Below are 17,534 nucleotides of genomic sequence, written 5' to 3' on the forward strand. Positions count from 1 at the left end.
AAAAGTGAAAACTAGATATAATTGTCATTTTCATTTACATTTTGGGTAGTAGGGGCTACCACTACTCAAATTTCATGGGGATTTTGGAGCAGACATATAACGAGATATATAGCGATTTGCTTTCTTTAAAGAGATTTTTTGCTAAGCGAATATGCTCGAATGAGAACTCTTGGAAGTCATTTTAAATATATTGTTATCTAATTAATAGCTCTACCAGGAATTGGAAAATCCAAGTGACGCGTACCTACGTAACCACGAATTTTTTGGAATAGAAAGACTATTTATCTATCCAATACTAATTATTATTATTACTATAAATGCGTCCGTCCGTAAGTCCGTCTGTCTGTTACATTTTCACGGCCAAGACTGATTATATTTAGATAAAATTTCGTCTAAAGATAAATTGAACCTTGGAGCAAAACATAGGTTACTTCGTATTCCGTAAAAATCCGTGGTTTCCGCGGGATTTGTAAAAATCTGCTTAGCTTTATTCGAAAGAAAATAACAGAAAAAGAATCGCGCAAACGGAGTCGCGAGCATTCGCTAGTAGTGATATAAAGTTTACTTGATAGTCGCATATTTATTTTTTATTTAGGTTAATATAATGTAAAAAAAATATTCGCAACTTCGCAGTCCACGTAAAGGAAATAGCGTCTACATATCTGAAATAGTTCAATAATTAATAAAGCGGACAAAAAATACAAAGGTTCATAATCATGCAGATCATACGTATTTGAGGGATTTGAACTGCGTGGGAAAACTGCTAAGGTAAGCGGGTTCCACAGTTTTATTGTCACACATTTTATTCAACGACGCGGTGTGTCGCCCGTTTCTGTTATCACAGCTCATGCGCTGAACTTAATCTGTTAAATTGAGTGTGATATACTAGTACATAGTGATCCTTCGCAAAGTTACATATATAAAGTGAGCGGCGCGGCGTCGACCGGCAGTGAGCGCGAGTCAGTGGTCAGGGTTAGTTATTTACTGCGAAAGCCCGGTTGGCCCATACATTATTCAGTGTCGGTTTAATAAGTTAAGTGTTCCTTTCCAGCGAAAAAAGCATTAGTTGGTAAGTAGAGGTACCCATAAAAAGTTTTTACAGCTTGTTTTCCTAACTATAGAAACTGCATAGATATGTCGAATGGCATTGATCTTTTTATGACTTGGTAATAAATTCGTTCAATTTATTCATATTTGATACAAACTCAAAATTCGACTCTGCGGAATAGATTTGAATTTGAATAGGAATGTTTAAAAAAGGCAAACAAATAAGAAAGGTGGATATTTTGATTATTATTACACTATAATTTAAAAAAAAGCTTTAATTTTTTTATATCAATTTATGTTAGTTTCCTGGTACCTAGAACCTTGAAATTTAAGTATCGTTTGTTTAAATGTGTATCATAAAAACTTGACCTGTTCTGTCATAAAATATTGATAAGTAGATACGATTGCTTGATAATGTAACAGTTAAAGCATTTTGTATTTACTTTTACTTATCATACCCATATATTTGTTTTTACCAAACAAACCTGTAATATTAGAGTCTAATAATGTAATTCTTTACATTTTGTAATCTTTAACTACCAGTTTGGACATTGTGACTTGAAAGCAGTTAAACTCTTTGAAATTAAATTATTTTTTTATAAAAATACCTGGACTCTATAGTCGTGAATAACTACAACTAACTAAAATATACTACTTTTATGTTAGAAATTCTTTCCAAAATAATAGACAAACATCTTCGGATTAACCTATCGGATCTTGGTACCTAAACGTATCTAAAGACCATCTCGATCGACAGCTTTCAAACAAAAAAAACCGCATCACAATCGGTTTAATAACCACAATGTCATAAGACTGACACACATAACTATAACACCCCTCATTTTTTCTGGTTATAAATAATTACTTATTCCTACCTACATCTAAAAATAAGGAAGATTTGTAATCAAATATGTCAAATATGTATTTACAAATACGTCCAGTTAGATATTACCTTATTACCCGTTATTATAAAATTTAGAGTCAATACGAACTAAAGTGAAATTTTAACAATAAATAAGTATTTTTTACGCATTTTCCTCTTCATTTTATACGAGTACCTACCTGTCTATGACGTTTTCTCGTTTTACATTTAGGTACCTTTTGCCTACTTTTGAGATAAGTGATCTCCATACCTAAATAGAACGGTATACAATATACTTACTTGAATACTAATACGTATTTATTATGCAAGTTTGACAACGAATGAATATTTATACATTGCAATAGGTACAAACATTAACAATTCTACAATATATTCTAAGCCGGAACACCTTGAACTGCACTAGATGTAAACCAAAAATCGGAAGCGGATATAATCAAGGTAGAAATGGTAATACATTGACACAACATTTCTTTTGTAAAATCCTTCATTCTGTTTAATTAATACCTCATGTTGAAAGCTTTTCAGCTTATGCACTTATATGTAACCCCTTTTTAACCCTTTGGTAGGAAGACTTTTGAAAAGGCACTTTATTTTTTTTTCTGGTAATAAGTACACATACCTACCAATTTACACAACAGTAACTTGAAAAATGATGGACTTTCCATACAAACTTTCATCCGCTGTTTCACCCCCTTTTGATTTTATTTTCGCAACAAAAACTATCCTATCCTTCATCGTATTATCAAAATCGTGCCAAGTTTTATTTGAATTCATTCAGTAGTTTCAGCGTGATATCCGGTCAACAAAAAGACGGACAGACAGACAAATAAAAAAGAATCACCAATCAAAAGAATTCATTAAGTTGGTTTTCCATTGAAAATTAAATTTAGTATGTTTTATACTATATTTATTTATGTAAATGTTAAAATCTAAAAGCTAAAATGTGAGTGTCGCTCAAGGAAAATGGTTAAACTTGTTCCGAGTCGATTTACTGGTTATCTACGATCTGCTTCGCTGGGGAATACCTGCGGCCCGTATACGGGAAATAACGTTTGGTTCATTCTCTTTAAATCTTGGTACTTACGCACTCTAATTAGTATTTGCATTTATTATACAGATATACTCGTACGTTAGGTTACGTAGATTAGGATCACGAGTCATGGGTCGGGCTATGTGATACAGAGATTTTCTTTCTTTTACGAAATTTTCAGTTTAAAGTCTTAATCCGGAGTTGGGAACTTGGTGGTATTACACCCCCGTCTGTCGGTGAGCACATTAAGCCGTATACATGTACATACATAATATGTACATACACTTTTTTGAATTCGAGTGTGGGAACCAGTGGCGTAGCTTGCAGAATACATATTCTGTGTCTGTAAGTATCAAAATTAGTTGAGGGTCCAATAGGCGAGCGGCAAATCCCGAAAATCTTATTAGTAGGTTTTTTATATGCCTTTTTTCTTCGGAAGTATCTGAACCAGATTAAGTGAGATTGTGGATTAGACTTTTTTTTCTTTCAAACTTAAAAGGGGCCGTATCATTAAGACGGCTGATACGGCGGTAGCTACGCCCCTGGTGGGAACATTGAAATAAACAATTTTTCAGGATTTGCCGCTCGTCTATTGGGCCCTCAACTAATTTTGATAAATGTCTGTAAGTATCAAAATTAGATGCAGGTATGTATATAAGGCAAGGCATACTACGCCACTGGTCCTATGACTGTTATAAATTTTTTTAACAAATATCGAAAAGGCATCCTATTAAAAAAACGTCATTAACATTGTAACTATTGTTATTAATGTTTTTTTTTCTAGAGCCGTGATCAATTTACTAATTAATTATTAATTAATCAAGAACTTCGTCGGTGCATTATACTTTTGATTCTGTTAACGCTATGTTGCGTGCGTTTCTTTACTTACCTTGACCGTTACAAGAGCCATGAATGTTAATTTTGTCTTTGCTTTAGTTTGTCGGCTATGATTAAAGAGCCAGGAGTTTTTAATCCATAGGTATAGATAAACCTATTTCCTAAAGTTATACAAAAAATTCAAATGACAGTGCTAATATCTGAATGGCGCTCAATGTCAAATTTGGTAATAGTGGTCTCATTGTCCTTTGTATAAGGCGCTGTCAATTTTAGTTCAGGTTCTAGCCGCAGGACTTCTTTCGTGGCGCGGAGGATAATTTTTTTTCAAGGAGGCAAAATTCATAGATAAGCACTTTTGAAACATAAGTTACGGCTGGTTACGGTGAATAGATTAATTTCTTACATGTCAAAAGCTTAAAATCAAAGTTTTAAGGGTTAAGAACGTGCCTCGTTCCGATAATATAATATGGTTAAGGGTTACAAGAAAGAATTTTTTAATTTATTGTCAATACCTACTACGTAGTCTAGTATTTCTAACGGTCCCCTTAGAGAACCTACTTTGGTTTTAGGATGATCTATGAAATACATAATTCCTGATGGACATTCTACACTTTTTATTACTAGGTTCTGATATATATTTCTGTTTTCGAAAATAAATTAGATTGCAGCCTACATTTGGATTTACATATTGTTTATTTACATGTATTGATTGCTAAAACCACTTATCGATATCGAATCGATTGCGTACCGTGCTTCTGTCAGTAAAAATCCATTTCCTCACTTCCTAGAGGAAAGAATTTTGTTTTTCAAAACGAATAGCTGATATAATTTGTCTCTTGTTAGAAACGCAGACCACAGGTAGGCATACCTAATGTACAGGTACTGTACCTATAGATAAAGTTGGTCATTTGCTCTTGTAAGTGATCTACACATATTGTTTATTATAATAGAAGTATTCATTGATTCAAATTTCCAAGAATTATCTTGCTTCGGTATAATAAACTTCACCCACTTTGTTAATTCGAGGCCAATATTTCCAATTTAACTTTTTATAGAATGTAAATTTATTAATGAACGCAAAGTGGACACTGTTTTTCATTGTTCTTAAATGATTTCTTTGTAATGATTTCAATCTTTGAATAATGACACCATTATTCTAAGTTTTTTTAGATATACATTGTTCATTTTTAGTTTTTGTCGTTTGAGAATTTACTTGAATCAATGTTAATAAATACTGAATTAAATGAATTTGATTCTGGATCTTGGAGAAAATCTTAGTATGTTTCTAGGCTGTTAATAAGCAATTATTTTATTTTTGGATATAGAAAGTAGTCATATGAATCAAGATTATAAATTGTTTCTAAAGGTTTCAAGGATTTAATAGAATATGTATCTATCATTATATCGCCTAAATATTATATTATAGATTGGTTCTGTTTAATTTTTTTTTATGCAATCCGTAAAAACTATATTTTCTATTTTTATATAGTTAGGTATGATGATTTTTTTTATGTTTAGAAGTACCTACTTACATAATTAATTACTAGCCTTGCACTGTTAACAAACAATCTGATTTTGCTTTCTAATTATAGAATACAAAATCTTTGCCTATAAAAATATGCAATTAAGTAACGCAAACCCTCCCTTTCAGTAGTTTTGAGAAAATAGCGGTTATAAATTTTCGTACAGGTACATACGCAGTAGGCACATATACATTCATGTCAATACAGAATCTCCTTTTTATAGTCAGTTAAAACAGCTGATTGCCATTCAAAACAGATTCTAACAGCGTACTGGGTGCAGTGGCAGCGTTGCTTGCGCCGCGGAGTGTCGGAGTGCCGAGGTCCGCAGGTAACCTCGCACCACTTGCTTGCGCGTTGTGAAACTTACGCCGTTCTCTCGGCATTGAGCACGGGCATGGCTACTCAAAACTGCGATAATTCCTTCATTGTTTTTGTATTAAACATAATATTTAAAACGATAACGACATTTGAACGTCGCTTAGAGATAATAACTTCTTAAATCTTTCCTCTTACGGATAGGTAGGCGTCAATCTTGTATAGATATGGTGATCTCGTAACTACGATATCTTCGTAAGGGGTCTGGGATTTACCTATATTTGATAGAAATTAATCGCTGTTCAGCTGTCTAATCTAATCTAATCATGAGATGATACTATAACATTTGTGTTGACAATTATTGAAAGAATGCTGGGAAAACGACTCCCTCACTGTGTAAAGGTTTCAACTATAATAGTCCTTTGTGATATAAATACTAAAAATAATTAAGTTTATTCTATCTACAACATCGGAAGTACATTTTAGCACAATTGGGTCGAAGCTCCATGACTAAATTTAAATAATATTTTAAAGGACCGCTGATATGCAAATGGTAATGGATCTTTCAATGCATGCAAGCTTTGGAAGTTCCAATGTAATAAGCATTGATCAATATTAACTTACTCAAACTTTAATAACAATTTTGCATTTTCAGGTCTATCATGTCGGATCCAGACTTAAAGTTAAAATTTGGTTGGTTGTGTTAAAAATAAAATTGTATGTGTTGTATTTTATGTGAAAATATCAGATCTATAAAACAATGCATCATGCATGTGGCTTTGTATGTGCTTGTATTTAGCAGTTATCATTTTGGAAGACCGAACATCCAACTCTTAAAGTTATCAACAAGCAAAAGCTAATCATTATTATTGTAAATACCTACATGTTTCTTATCGCTCAGCTGCTATAGGGGATGCTTATAGCGGACTTTGATTATATCTGAGGATCCTGTATTTTTTAAGTAGTCATACGATGATAATGATGTTTAAATTAGTTGTCCAAGTACCTACCCAAATTGATGGTCAATTTAGTCAAAGACTCAATCACCTTAAATTGCATTTTAAAATTAGTAAAAATTGCAGACAAACATTTTCCTGTGATAATATTAATAAGAAGTCAAATGGATAGGTAATAAAACCATATTAGAAGTTTTCCTTGTGATATTAAAATAAAACCGGACTCAGCACTCAATTATAAGTGTCATTGTTTATTATGTGTTGGCATATAGATATTGTACTCATGTGTATATGTATGTATACTACCTACTAATTTAGATACCTACCGAATTATAGTAATTTTTATGAATTATCTATTTCAGACGCAATGGAAGCTAAGGAGTTCAAGGAATTCTCGTCCGCGATGACCAACTACATCGCCGAATATTTAGAGAACATACGCGACAGGTATTTACTTCCTATGTACCTATGTCCTACTCCTCATCATTATCAACCCATATTCGGCTCATTGCTGAGCTCGAGTCTCCTCTCAGAATGGCCTCTCAGTTAGGCCAATAGTCCACCATGCTGGCCCAATGCGGATTGGCAGTCTTCACACACGCATTTAAACGAATTAAGAAAATTCTCCGGTATGCAGGTTTCCTCACGATGTTTTTCCTTCACCGTTTGAGACATGTGATATTTAATTTGTTAAAATGCACATAACTAACCAAAAAGTTGGAGGTGTATGCCCCGGACCGGATTCGAACTCACACTCTCCGGAAGCGGAAGCAGAGGTCGTATCCACTGGGCTATCACTGGGCTGTCCTACTCCTATAATACCAGTATTAATTATCAGACTGTTTTAACGATCCACTTCAGGGTCAGCGCCAGGCTTCCTGCCTAAATGCATTTTTTAATGTAACAACTATCTTATAACTACGAGTACCTAATATCGTGAAAACTATTTCCTAACATAAATGAAAACATTAGTGGTTACTAGGTAGTTAAGTTTAATGAGTTATCTATCAAATTGAATTAGTGTAAGAAGTACCTACTTAAATTTAAAATGGTAGAGCGCAAATCACATAAGGCGCAAATGATTCAAAAAATTCAAAATTCATTTATTTCAAGTAGGCTCAGTTTATAAGCACTTTTGATACGTCAGTTAAGTACGTCAGTCGGTGATTCCATAGTTACCGCTTTCCGAAATGGATCAAGTACTGCAGATCTCCGTTATCCGCACGTACTAATACTTACGAATCTTATTATCGATACTTACACTAAACAGTTAAAAAGTTCTAAAAACTTTAAAATGAATGTACCTAAAATAACTTAAAAAATGGTTATGGTAACTGGTAAGTGAAGGCTGAAATTCATTGTTCCAACCATTTTTAACGTTCTTCCGGCCACGGTCAAAAATCTTAAATGATCTGACTATATTTACGAACATACTTAAACAAAAACTGAACACTCACACATCAATTATGTTATTACCAACGACGTAAATAGGTACAGTAGAATGTCATTGGTTATTACTAAATTGTTTTACTAGAGTTTGGCTAATGAAAGTAGAGACTTAACTGAAATCACCCGCCAAATTTAAAAAATCATTAAAAAAAATTAAAAAAAACATGCGTTTTCATAATTTGTTTAAATTATTTTTTGTTTGTGAATACGTTACTACCTTTACTATAAGTATTAAACTCAGTTATTCCAATATTTGCACTATAATTTTGAGGATACACTCCGATTTTTTTTTAATTTGGAGGGCTATTTTAGTCTCTACTTTCATTAGCCAAACTCTAAATGTCCGCTAATGTTTTTTTTTCTAATTTTAGACAAGTGGTGCCATCAGTGAAGCCTGGCTACCTGCGTCCACTGGTGCCGGAGCAGGCGCCTGAGAAGCCCGAACCCTGGACGGCTGTCATGGATGACATCGAGCGCGTGATCATGTCCGGGGTCACACACTGGCACTCCCCGCGCTTCCACGCTTACTTCCCTACCGCTAACTCGTACCCATCCATCGTAGCTGATATGCTTAGCGGAGCTATTGCGTGCATCGGATTTACTTGGGTAAGTAAATGTTGGTTACAATGCTAGTACCACACCCTCAATGCTCGTAAAATTGAGAAAAACAATTTTTTTTTACGGTCGTCACGTACGTACGTACGTACGTAGAAAAAAAATACCTCATCATCATCATTAATAACCCATATTTGACTTACTGTTAAGCACGAGTCTCCTCTCAGAATGAGAGAGGTTAGGCTAATAGTCCACCACGCTGGCCCAATGCGGGTAGGCAGACTTCACACACGCAGAGAATTAAGAAAATTCTCAGGTTTTTACTTCACAGTTTGAGATATGTAATATTTAATTTCTTAAAATTCACATACCAAACTGAAAAGTTGAAGATACATGTCCAAAACCGGACTCGAATCCACGCTCTCCGAATCGAAACATAGGTCATATGCAATTTGCTATCAAGATTAGTCGTGACAACTATAAATAGCTATAAGCACTTATTTTCGTAAGATCGGTGATAGCCCAATAGATATGACCTCTGCCTCCGATTCCGGAGGGTGTGGGTTCGAATCCGGTTTGAAGCATGCACCTCTAACTTTTCAGTTGTGTGCATTTAAGAAACCTATCACGTGTCTCAAACGCTGAAGGAAAAACATCATGAGGAAACCTGCATACCAGAGACTTTTCTTAATTTTCTACTACTATTGGCCTAACCCCTCTCATTCTGAGAGGGGGAGCTCAGCAGTGAGCCGAATATGAGTTGATAATGATGATGATGACGTAATACAGTTACCAATATAGAATAAAACTCGTTGCGGAAGTTGGTATGTGCATGCATTGGTGGGACCATGGAATTCTTGTTAAAGTAATTTAATTTACATTCCTCCTACATATGAAATTACATAAATATTTCACCTAGGTAAATTATATTTTTTGTCTCAAAGTCAATGTCATTGTCAATAGTGCCGTAAATGCGAACAAGGTAAACAGGTGACGCGAGTATCTTACATAGTCCACTATATTATAATAGTAACTTTATACTCATACCACCTGTTGTAAGATTCAGAAATCTTAAAATTTTTGATGCATAATCGTATTTTTATCACACGTAATTAAGGTACGGATCACTTGTGTGCAGGACAAATATACAACATAGGTACCTACATATTTCGATGACGATGTTGGTAATGATCTTGTCTGAGACGAATGACGTTGGTAGGTACGCGTCTCATTGATGATGATGACTAACGTCAATTTTGATAATAATACAGAGACGGAAAATCACGCCCTACATTTTATTTGATGTAACTACATTAAATAAAATGTAGGCCGTTTACCTACCGTATACGTCTGACTATACCTCCGTGGCGCAGTGGTATGCGCGGTGGATTTACAAGACGGAGGTCCTGGGTTCGATCCCCGGCTGGGCCGATTGAGATTTTCTTAATCGGTCCAGGTCTGGCTGGTGAGAGGCTTCGGTCGTGGCTAGTTACCACCTTACCGGCAAAGACGTACCTCTAAGCGATTTAGCGTTCCGGTACGATGTCGTGTAGTAACCGAAAAGGGGTGTGGATTTTCATCCTCCTCCTAACAAGTTAGCCCGCTTCCATCTTAGACTGTATCATCACTTACCCATCAGGTGATATTGTAGTCAAGGGCTAACTTGTAAAGAGTAAAAAAAAAAATACGTATAGCTTGAATTGAAGAGGGGATTTTAGGATCTATTCGAGTGCGTCAGATAAGCCTAAGGAAGGAACCTTTCATGCTGTTTAATACCTCCAGCAAGTATGAGCCCACGATATTGGTAGGTACGCTTAGGGCAATATAAAAAATATATCTTCAGAAATACTCAACCAGCATAGATAAGGGTAAGGTGTTAATAGCTATAAGTATATAAAAGTGTGTATTTCGGATATCTGATGATTTGTGCGTAACCTTTATGAATTACCAGAAATAAGAAATTTTACATATATAACATTAAAGGAGTGTCTTTTAAATTACAGATTGCTAGTCCCGCTTGCACTGAACTGGAAGTAGTGATGTTGGATTGGCTGGGTCAGATGATTGGACTCCCCGAAGAGTTCCTAGCGCGCTCTGGCGGCGAAGCAGGCGGCGTGATCCAAGGCACGGCCAGTGAAGCTACTCTGGTCGCGCTTCTTGGAGCGAAGTCCCGTACCATGCATAGATTGAAGGAGCAACACCCTGAATGGACAGAAGTTGAAATTCTTTCCAAACTTGTGGGATATTGTAACAGTGAGTTCATAATTATGGGGTTTTAATTTTATGGAATAAGGAACCATAAAATTTGGTTTTGTGGTTGGTAAATTCCACGCCGGGAATCATAGAATTCCTACCTGTCAATCAAGGGTAGTGCTAGGTGTATCTCTGCGTGATAGAATCAGAAATGAGGAGATCCGTAGAAGAACTAAAGTCACCGTCATAGTTCAACGAATGGCGAAGCTGAAGTAGCAATGGGCGGGGCACATACTTTGAAGGGCCGATGGACTATGGGCTCCCAAGGTGCTGGAATGGCGACCCCGCACTAGAAAACGCAGTGTTGGGTGACCCTCCGTCACCAGGTGGACTGACGACCTCAAGCGAGTCGCAGGGATTCGCTGAATGCAGGATCGTGAAGTTGGAAGTCCCCACAAAAGGCCCATGTACTGCAGTGAACGTCCATCGGCTGATATGATGATGATGATTCCAAGTTTCAGCCATACAAACCATTCAGTATTTTTTGCGTGAGAGTAAAAAATATCCATACAAACTTTCGCATAGTTAGTAACAAATATTACCTAAGCTCAATAGGTAATTAAGATAAAAACTATCCTAAATTTTAAGTTACCTACGGAAAATTTAGTTGCGAAACATGCTCAAATCGGTTCAATACTTTCCACAAGAACGTTATGAATATTATTCAGAGCTTAACCTGAACGTAATGTGTCGACTAACGCGACACCAGATTTACATATACCTAGATTAAACTATTTTAAGATATGTGGGTAGGTAGATTTAAAATCAATCATCATCATTATCATCATCAGCCGATGAAAAAAGAAAATATTTACAAGTACGCGTCATCTAATAAACAAATCTCAATACGCCAGCGCTATTAACCCTTGTGGATGGTAACGCTTAGGTATCATCTGGGTCAAATATGTTATATGCGCCAGCTCTTTGGTCACCTGAAGTTTGGATAGTATACTTAATTGTTTCTTCTAAAATCTAAAGTAGCAGTAGATTCCTAATTTAAAACTTATATTTTCAGAGCAAGCCCATTCGTCTGTAGAGCGCGCTGGTCTTCTGGGTGGAGTGAAACTTCGCAGTTTAGCGCCCGACAATAAGCGACGTCTACGTGGGGACACCCTAAAGGAGGCTATAGAAGAGGATACTCGTAATGGACTTATACCTTTTTATGTGAGTAGCCACAATTGCAGCTCATCTCACTAATATTATAAAGTGTAGTGGTTCTTGTACTATTGTGTATTATGTGGCTCATGTCACAGACTACGAGTACTTTCATATGCTCATGTTCTAAATCGTACACCACCTGGACGTTCTGGTTGGAATGAACGACGACGACCTTGGCTTGAATGATAAAATCAATTATAAGATGTAGGTATACTCGTAGAAACCGATTAGGATAATTTTCTGAAACTGCTCTATCCTGCTCAGGGCAAAAGCGTATATAAATATAGGTCCGTAGTCAATAGTTAACAAATACCTTACTAAGTTATTCAAAAATCTGTTTCAGGTCGTGGCGACACTAGGAACGACTTCTTCTTGCGCTTTCGACGCATTAGATGAGATCGGTAATGTTTGCAAAGAAAAAGACATTTGGTTGCATGTTGATGCCGCTTACGCTGGTTCAGCCTTCATTTGCCCGGAATACCGTTATCTGATGAAGGGCGTGGAGAAGGCGGATTCCTTCAATTTCAACCCACACAAATGGATGCTGGTCAATTTCGACTGTTCCGCTATGTGGCTCAAGCAACCCAGATGGATAGTAGATGCTTTTAGCGTCGACCCGCTCTACTTGAAACACGATCAGCAAGGCTCTGCCCCCGACTACCGCCACTGGCAAATCCCACTCGGCCGTCGTTTCCGCTCTCTGAAATTGTGGTTCGTCTTGAGGCTGTACGGCGTAGAGAATCTCCAAAAACATATTCGTAAACACATCGCCCTAGCTCACCTTTACGAAAAACTTTGTCTTGAAGATGATCGATTTGAACTGTATGAAGAAGTCACTATGGGACTAGTTTGCTTCAGACTGAAAGGAAGCAACGACATTAACGAGGCTCTACTGAGGCGTATTAATGGACGCGGCAAGATTCATCTCGTGCCGTCGAAGATCGACGACGTTTATTTCCTGCGACTCGCGATCTGTTCGCGTTACTCCGAAGAAAACGACATCCGTGAATCATGGGCCGAAGTAAAGGCTTCGGCTAACGAAGTCTTAGCTGGAAATTAAATTTTAAGACCCAAATACCTCTCTTCTTTATGCAATATATTAATAAAGGTTAAGGTTGATGTCTGCGTAACTAAATATTTATAGGTAGGTACCATTGATCTCCTATTAAAAAGTGGATGCACAATCAGCGACTAAAAAACGTCCCCACTCTATGAGTGTCAAACACAACTTCTTGGAACTCAATTCAAGTAGTCGCATTTGCAAATTCAAACTCAATCCTTAAGGTTGAATTTGCTCTGAATTTGGGTTTTTTTGAACATTGGACTATATTTATCGGCCTTTCGGTATAATAAATAAAATAAAAAATTCTTTGCCAATAATTCTAAATTCTTAAACTGCCAAAGCAGTATCTATTGGCCAGTTTTTACGTGACATTTTCTACATGATTATTGAGTGCATCCTTTTACTTTATGAGGTCAATGGTAGGTGCCTATACTTATTATTATTATTGATGTTCATTGGAAAATGTTACATATTTTAGTACAATATTCGGATAATGGAATAGATGAGATGAAATATTAATTATATATTGTTCTATAAAAAATAGAATTATGACCAATTTAAAAATTATACAATTTGCAATCTTTATGTACTTTTGACTTGGATTTGTAAAACTTCTTTTTTCTCAGAATCTCTTTTTTAAGGATACCGTTTCAGTATGCAATTTTTTAATGCAATTTTGTATTTTATAAATTAAAATTTATATTTTTCATTTTATCGATATGCCTACAGCCCTACATATTTATATGTAGGGCTGTAGGCATATACCTATTGTTTTTATGTTCCTACATAATAAGATGTTGAACTGTGATGTTATAAATTATTTATTGCCATGTTGCAGTAGATATACGTTAAAATAATTATTTATCAATGTGTGTATCCACTTAACTTAAAATATTATATGAAATATATGGAGATAATGATCATTTAAAGTTTGTATTTTTATGCAACCTACTTGTTTGCTTTAAGCACTGGGTACAGAATAGTAATATACCTTAGATAGTAACTATGAGTACAAGTACCTACTGTCACTTAAATCCAAAATGCATTGTGGGTAGTCTCACTATGGAGCATACTCCAGACATGCTCCATGGTGAGACAACAGCAGCATCAGGGGTTGGACGAGCGCAGAAACAAGAACGTAGAACGTAGGGGAATCTAGAATGGGAAGTCTCGTTTACCTATTGTAAGACTTCGAGCCGGATCTCGGCTTAGATATATTATGAAGTGTATGCACAATCAGCGACCAAAAAACGTCGCCACTCAATGAGTAGGTACCAAACATTACTTCTTGGCACTCAATTTAAGTAGTCGCATTTGCAAATTCAACCTTAAACTCAATCCTTAAGGTTGAATTTGCTCTGAATTTGGGATTTTATTGAATATTGGACTTTATCTAAAGGACTTAAAGTATAATTTTCTTTATCAATAATTCTAAAACTGTCAAAGCAAAATTACCCAGTTTTTAAGTGAAATTTTCTACATGATTGTGTGTCCTTTTATAATAAGATGTCAATGTGTAGGTCGTATTATTTGGCCTATGCTGAAAGACATTGGGACTGATCCAGTGTATTACTCAAATATTTCATCATTGCCACACTCATTATTAACGAACTGTGCTTTTCAAAGAAATAAGCTTAAACTTCACTTTCGAAAAAAAAAATAAGAAGGTGACGTGTTGAGTTAATCTTCTTGATCTATGGATTATATTCTGTCTTTATGACAACTGTAATTTTCATCCCACAAAATTGGGAAGTACAATTAAAATTTTTGGAATAAAAATCACTTCAAAAAATTTTATTCAATGGATGATGATGAAATTAACACGTGTGTACTTGTGGCCTAAAAGATGGAGTCATGCGTTAAATACAACTTGCAACAGGAACCTATACCAGCAGTATTTTAAATTATCAGTAACACCAAAATGGTGTCGATATATCAGTCGGGCCCCTGATTTAAGGGCATCAGGATTGGAACACTGTATTTTGGATTCATGCTCCATCAATCCTACCTGTAAAGAACCAAGAGTTATAATTGTGGGTGCCGGCATGGCAGGTCTATCGGCTGCGCACCGTCTAACGCAGTGTGGCATTCGTAATTTTGTTGTATTGGAAGCTAAAGAACGGTAAAGATCATAATTTTCGAAATAAAAAAGTAAAGTAGTTTCAAATACCTAATTATCATACCTGCGAGTACCTTTGCTCGGTACTTAGGTAGGTAGGTATGCAAGGCAAGTCATTTTAACTAGGTTAACATTTACAGGCCAGGTGGACGAATACATTCTTGTTGGCTTGGAGACGCGGTGATTGAAATGGGAGCTGAATGGATTTTTGGGGCTTGTTTGCCAAATTCTGTATACACGTTAGCTTCCCAAGATAGATTACTGCAAACTCCTTTGCCTCGCCTAGATTCATCACGGGGTTTATTCTGCACAAGCGAAGGACGAGCCATCGATCTTCCAGTCACCATTACGGCTTATCATACGTTCAGACAAATAGAACAACAGGCTGCTAACTTGTTTCGATTAGGTTGTGAACGTCTGCACGGCTCGTTATTGAATTTCATAGGTTTGCGTATTCAACAAGAGCTGCACAATTTTCCCGAGGATCAAAGATACGATGCTGCAAGAGTAATGTTTGGATTAACTAATATATTGCGAAATAAATGTGGAGATGACTTGTCGCTCGTGAGTGTAGATCAATATGGTAGCTATATTGAGTTACCAGGAGGAAGTGTTCGTGTACCCTTAGGTTACGTAGGCGTGATTGCGCCATTGTTGCGGGGACTACCCGATAACTCCGTACGCTACAACAAGCCTGTAAATGTAATCCGTTGGGGTGCCGGACAGACTGGTATGGGAAGGGTTTTAGTCAAGTGTTGCGATGGAGAAGAGTTAAATGCTGACTACGTTATCGTCACGGTCTCACTGGGGTGTTTGAAGTGCCAAGCTGACAAACTGTTCGCTCCACCCCTCCCTATGTGCAAATTAGAAGCCATTTGTAGCCTCGGATTTGGCTTAAGCGACAAAATATTTTTGGAATATGCGGAGCCCTACTGGGTGTGTCATGAAGGCAATTTGAAATTTGCTTGGTCTGCCGAAGAACTGCAGTGTCGATGTGACTGGACAAGGGGAGTTTGTTCAGTGGACGAGATGCCAGGAAGTAAACACGTTTTGTGTGCGTTAATATCAGGACAAGAAGCTGCTCTGATGGAAAGCATACCGGAAAACGACGTTGCCGAAGGTCTGACATGTTTATTGCGTAGATTCACGGGCAATCCTTGTCTCCCTTACCCACAAATGTTGCTACGATCTCGATGGGCATCTGATCCACACTTCTGTGGATCTTATTCCTATATGGGTTGCTGTTCGACCGTCAGTCACCAGTGCGAGCTCGGAACCCCAGTGCCAGGCCCGTGCGATGCTCAGCCTCCTATACTCTTATTTGCTGGTGAGGCAACTGTCCCTGGACATTTTGGCACTGTCCACGCTGCAAGACTAAGCGGTGTTCGCGAAGCAGAACGTATAGTTTTACTGACAAAAAAGTTCGACGGACCTCCGCGTTAATATACCTAATAACACACAAACAAAATTACTGTTCGTTTTTCTACCGTTAGTTTACTTTACATCAATGTATTTATATATTCTTTTTGTTAATAATAAAATTAAATATTTTGTTTTTTCGAATTTTACTTTTAATAGTTACCAAGTTAGGTACTACCTATTAATAAATCTAATGATAGGTAGGTACTGTACCTAGGTGTAATAAATTCAAAAATCGGTCAAGTGTCGGGTTACGCGTTGTGTAGGGTTCCGTAGATATTAAGTTAGTACTTTAATCCCATAAGTACCTAATGCACAAAAATATCGAAAACGACACCATAGAAAAGACGCTTATAAATTCATCCTCACTTAGCTTCTTTGTGCAGTGAGTGATTGCTCACATAAAAAAGGAAACCCAATTTTGTTTTACCTCCCTAAAGACGTATTTAATTAATATACATACCTACACCAAATTTCGTCTTTCTAGTTTTAACAGACTCTTGAGTTATCTTACTGATAACTTTATCTTTTTAATTAACAACGGCATTAGTGCATAATAATGCTGTTGTTAATTTTTGATTTCTAATTACGTTTTTCGAGTTAGTCGACTCTATAAATAGCAATTGCTACTTAGCTGTTATAATTTTCCTTGTTATTTCACTATACCTACTATATCCTATTCTCGTAATTTTTTTCATGTATCCAACAATCGTTTAGCCGGTAAAGGGTGCAGACATTTTACTAACAAAAATTAGTCCTCAATTAAAAGCTCAATATTTGACAAATGAATCTAAATCGAAAAGTATTAGTAAATGACCCCCTTTCTAGTTACATACTCATGCAATACAATACACACGCATACAATTTACAGCTTTTTATTAAATAAGTTTCTGCGCTAAACCGCGGACAGACGGACGGACACACAGC

General features: G+C 36.3%; 2 protein-coding genes across 2 annotated transcripts; both read left to right on the plus strand.

Moving 5' to 3' along the window:
* Positions 1 to 902: 902 nt before the first annotated feature.
* LOC112051114 (aromatic-L-amino-acid decarboxylase) lies at positions 903 to 13,998 on the plus strand. The gene is made up of 6 exons (XM_024089604.2): positions 903 to 1,069; positions 6,954 to 7,038; positions 8,412 to 8,646; positions 10,599 to 10,848; positions 11,864 to 12,012; positions 12,350 to 13,998. The coding sequence occupies exons 2-6, from the start codon at positions 6,959 to 6,961 to the stop codon at positions 13,064 to 13,066; spliced, it is 1,431 nt and encodes a 476-aa protein (XP_023945372.2). The 5' UTR covers positions 903 to 1,069; positions 6,954 to 6,958; the 3' UTR covers positions 13,067 to 13,998.
* A 1,010-nt stretch (positions 13,999 to 15,008) lies between these two features.
* Positions 15,009 to 16,667, plus strand: LOC112051110 (spermine oxidase-like). Its single transcript, XM_024089596.2, has 2 exons — positions 15,009 to 15,191; positions 15,329 to 16,667. The coding sequence occupies exons 1-2, from the start codon at positions 15,115 to 15,117 to the stop codon at positions 16,629 to 16,631; spliced, it is 1,380 nt and encodes a 459-aa protein (XP_023945364.1). The 5' UTR covers positions 15,009 to 15,114; the 3' UTR covers positions 16,632 to 16,667.
* The last annotated feature ends 867 nt before the right edge of the window (positions 16,668 to 17,534 follow it).

This window comes from Bicyclus anynana, chromosome 3, assembly GCF_947172395.1.
Source record: "Bicyclus anynana chromosome 3, ilBicAnyn1.1, whole genome shotgun sequence".
NCBI classification, from domain to species: domain Eukaryota; kingdom Metazoa; phylum Arthropoda; class Insecta; order Lepidoptera; family Nymphalidae; genus Bicyclus; species Bicyclus anynana.

Bases quoted from the DNA above. Each gene is read 5' to 3' on its own strand.
- LOC112051110 (XM_024089596.2), top strand. From the start codon at position 15,115: ATGGCAGGTCTATCGGCTGCGCACCGTCTAACGCAGTGTGGCATTCGT. The intron at 15,192-15,328 runs GTAAAGATCATA...TAACATTTACAG, and splicing joins GTATTGGAAGCTAAAGAACG to GCCAGGTGGACGAATACATT.
- LOC112051114 (XM_024089604.2), top strand. From the start codon at position 6,959: ATGGAAGCTAAGGAGTTCAAGGAATTCTCGTCCGCGATGACCAACTAC. The intron at 8,647-10,598 runs GTAAGTAAATGT...TTTAAATTACAG, and splicing joins CGTGCATCGGATTTACTTGG to ATTGCTAGTCCCGCTTGCAC. The intron at 10,849-11,863 runs GTGAGTTCATAA...TTATATTTTCAG, and splicing joins ACTTGTGGGATATTGTAACA to AGCAAGCCCATTCGTCTGTA.